This window comes from Phasianus colchicus, chromosome 11 (genome assembly GCF_987193195.1).
Source record: "Phasianus colchicus chromosome 11, bPhaCol1.hap1.1, whole genome shotgun sequence".
Classification (NCBI taxonomy): Eukaryota; Metazoa; Chordata; class Aves; order Galliformes; family Phasianidae; genus Phasianus; species Phasianus colchicus.
Window position 1 is genome coordinate 3,726,450 of NC_143446.1, and position 3,615 is coordinate 3,730,064.

General features: G+C 62.1%; 1 protein-coding gene across 1 annotated transcript; it reads right to left on the reverse strand.

Moving 5' to 3' along the window:
- Nucleotides 1–263: 263 nt before the first annotated feature.
- Nucleotides 264–3,346, reverse strand: LOC149916399 (E3 ubiquitin-protein ligase PHF7-like). Its single transcript, XM_090148538.1, has 9 exons — nucleotides 3,164–3,346; nucleotides 2,839–2,953; nucleotides 2,449–2,540; nucleotides 2,259–2,357; nucleotides 1,880–2,004; nucleotides 1,528–1,690; nucleotides 1,330–1,436; nucleotides 1,026–1,139; nucleotides 264–873 (listed from the first exon to the last, which is right to left on the reverse strand). Exons 1-9 carry the CDS (start codon nucleotides 3,344–3,346, stop codon nucleotides 264–266), a joined length of 1,608 nt encoding a protein of 535 aa, XP_090004664.1.
- Between the last annotated feature and the right edge of the window lie 269 nt (nucleotides 3,347–3,615).

Below are 3,615 nucleotides of genomic sequence, written 5' to 3' on the forward strand. Positions count from 1 at the left end.
CACGTTGTGCGTTGGAAACGTTGCGCCCCGCTGGAGTCGGGGCCAGAACCCAGCTCAGCCTGAACCGGGCTGGGGGGAGGAAGGAGTGGGTTGGGTGCTGGGGGAAGAGATGGCCGTGGTTGCAGCCCCTAAAGCTGCCCTCCTTGGGAAAGGCAGAGAAGAAGAAAGCTGACAGTGGCATGATGGAACTCTGTTTTATTGATGGAATGTGATGACTTTATATATACAGCAATTGGAGCTTGCACACAGCAGCTCCCGCAACATCAGAGGAGCCAGCAGGTGAAGTTCTGGGCCCGACGTGGTACCCGGGAGCGGCTTCGCCCCCGGGCTGGGCCTCGCCGCCAGGACCGGCTCCTGCGGCGTCTTCGGCGTCTTCGGGGCTGGCTGTTGTTCTCTGCAGCCCGACGTGTGAGAGGCGAGCGGCTCCGAGTCCGGGCCCGCCCTGCCTGCCTGGAGAGCAGCTCAGGCACCTGGGAACTGGGATCTGGTCCCGACGGTGCCTGGTTGGTGGTGCCGGAGCTGCTGCTCTCCCGTCCTATGGGGCCTTGGGATGGCCCCGGTCCCTGCTGGCTGGTGGTGGTGGGGCCAGCGCTGTCCACGTTGGTGCTGGAGGCTGGAAGGGGAGACAGCAAGGTGAGCGGGACAGATCTCCAGCGCTGGGGAGGGGCAGGGTCCCATTCGTCATGGGCCAAAGGGACTTGAGCAAGGCCTCGCCTGGCCCCAGCCCAGCAGCACGCGGCCGTTTGCCTCTTACCGGTGCCCTCTCCAGCACAGGTGTTGCACTCCCATGCAGATGTCCTTGGACTCAAGTTGGAGCAGAGTCGATGTGTGCCTTGTGCAGCACAGGAGCTGCAGAGGAGCAGCTGCCAGGGCCTGGGGAAACAAATGGTGTGTGGCCGTGAGGACAAAGTGACCTGAGCCAGGGAGTGCCCCTTCACAGCTCTGGTGCTCAGTCTGTTCCACCCCAGCCTGTGGTGAGGCCGCAATCCCACGCAGAGCCCCAGAGGGCTGCTGAGGTAACTCACCCCTCTCCTTCTGCCCGCTCCCTGCCACGTGGATGATGGCAGTACCTGGCATCACAGCGCTGATGCCTGACTCCCAAGGATGCATAGGCATAGTTGTCCTCCCATGTTGGTTTTCTGCCAGAGAAGGGAGAGAACGTGATGCCCAGGGCTAAAACTAATGCATGGCATCCCTCCCCTTCCACCCCATGCCCAGTTCCAGCTTCCCAGTGAAGCTGAGGCCCATCTTAATGGCCGCAGAGGGCCAGGCCTGCTGGGCACAGCTTGTGTGCCCTCACATCTCAAGGGCTGGTTGAAAGACACCAACCTGAATGGGATTCGGATCCCCGTAAAGAGCATGTCCATAATAAACCAGTCTCTGTCTTGGCAGAGGGGGCATTGGAAGCAGTAAATCCCTGCGCTCACGGCCTGTTCCTGCAGCAGAAACAGAAGCAGCGTGAGTGTGAGCTGGGCCCGGTGCTGCTGAGCATCTGCTGTGCCTGTTGGGTGAGGGGAGAACTCCTACCTGGATGCAAGCCCGGTGAAACCAGGCGTGTTTGCAGGCTGGGCACACCATGGTGCAGTACGATCTGCTCTCTGCCATGGGCTCCATGCAGATGATGCAGGTCGTGTCCTGTGCCGGCACTGCCTCCACTGCCTGATGCGGACGATGCACCCAGCAGAAGCACCTGGGGGAAGATGGGAGGGATGGGCAAGGTGAGAAGTGCTGCGAGGAGGGCAGAGGAACAGGAAGGAGCCCCAGGCCTTGGCTCTGGCTCTGTCAGGCTGCTGGGAGGTGTCACAGCACACTCCTCACTTCTTTGGCTGGTGCTGACAGAGGGGTTGGAGGCTCGCAGACGATGCCTGGCAGCCCTTACCTGAAGTCTTCAAAGAACTGGGTGACACATTCACCCTCTGAAGCGCAGGAGAGGTGGAAGCTGCGGTCACAGTCTGGCTCTGCGCAGGTGATGCTGGCCCCCCGCTTGCCACAGACGTAGCAGTGCTGGAATGAGCAGAGCATTTCCATCAGCAGCAGGCTCAGGGCCTACACAGCGGGTCCCGCACCTCTGTGCAGGGCACAGGATGGGGCAGGGCTGGGTGGCACTCTGCAGAGCTGCCTGCTGCACAGGGCTCATCTGCAAGAGCGGGAATGTGTCTCGGGGCTGGTTGGAAGGGCTGGGATTGCTTTCTTTGGACCAGGCGAAGCTCGCCATGCCTCTGCTGGCACCAAGCTCCCTGTTCGGGTCCGGTGCTCACCGTCTGCTCTCCCTGCCTGATTGCACGTATCAGGCCTTCCTCGAAATGGCATGTATTTCCGTGATCTTTTCCTGGTTTACAAAGACCAGTGGAGAATATCTGTACAAGAAGAAAAAGCATGATCTTGTTAGGGCAGATAGGAGGGAAACACTGGTTGGAGGAAGGAGGCAGGAGCCACATGGGAACTCACAGCACAAAAAGTATGGAAGCACAACCCATTTTTCTCATGTTTGTGCCCAAGGATGCTCGAGTCCTCATCCACTTGGCCACACAGCACGCATGCTGGAGAGGAGAGAGGAGCACAGTGAGCGCCTTGCGGGGCCAGGTGCCCCCGGGGGCTGTCCCAGGGGCTGCTCTGTGCCGGCCGTGCCAGCTGAGGGGCAGGGCTGGAGGCCGTGGAGGGCAAGGGGCACTGCAGGCCCAGCGGTGCCAGCAGGCAGCCGCAGCCCAACCGCGGCCCCCCTGGCCAAGGAGCACACGGGCCCTGCGTGCCCCCGCCTCCCCTCTCCGCCGCAGGCAGACCCCCAGCACCCCTCTGCCCGGCGGCGGGGAGCTGCGTGCAGGGATACTTTGCTCTCACCCAGCTCGCTCAAGCCGGCGGCCTCCTGCGTCCCCTCGGACATCGTGTGCATCAACAGTGAGCCTCGCAGAGCGTCTGTCCCGGCAACACCAGGCTTTCTCCTCCGCGTGACAACCTGTGGCAGAAGCGGGACGAGGCTGAGTTCTCAGCTCAGGCCCTGAGCGCCGGGGAACCCGCCTCCCTCGGCAGCCCCAGGCAGCCCCTTCCTCCCTGCTCACCTCACCAAGTCGCACTGAGCTCGGCCTGAGCTCCGCAGCCTTAGCTGTGTTCCACACCCCGCGTGTCACCATGGCCGTTCCGTGCCACCTCTGTGACGCCATCACACCTCACAGTGGCTGGGGGCACCCAGGCAGGAGGGCGGAGGCTCTTGCAGCCAGCGCAGGGTGAGGGGCCCGGTGCCGGACACAGCCCCGCTGGAACCCGGCGTGTTGGTGCTGCTGAAGGCACTGGGCGACACGTCCACCCTCCTGGCCCCACCTGGATGCTGCCGGGCTACGGGTGGCTCCATCAGTATCCCAATGGCGTGTTCAGGTGGTTCTGCGGTGTTCTGAACGCTTTACTTTTTGGTTGCTTGCTGCTGATTACCTCTCCTTACAATAAATGACTCGATTCACGGAATCACATTATCTCTGTGGTTGGCAAAGACCTCTAAGATCACCAAGTCCCACCGTCCACCTCCCCACCTGCCCACGTCCCTCAGTGCCACATCCCCACGGCTCTGGAACACCTCCATGGACGCTGACTCTCCCAGCTCCCCAGGCAGCTGTGCCAGTGCCC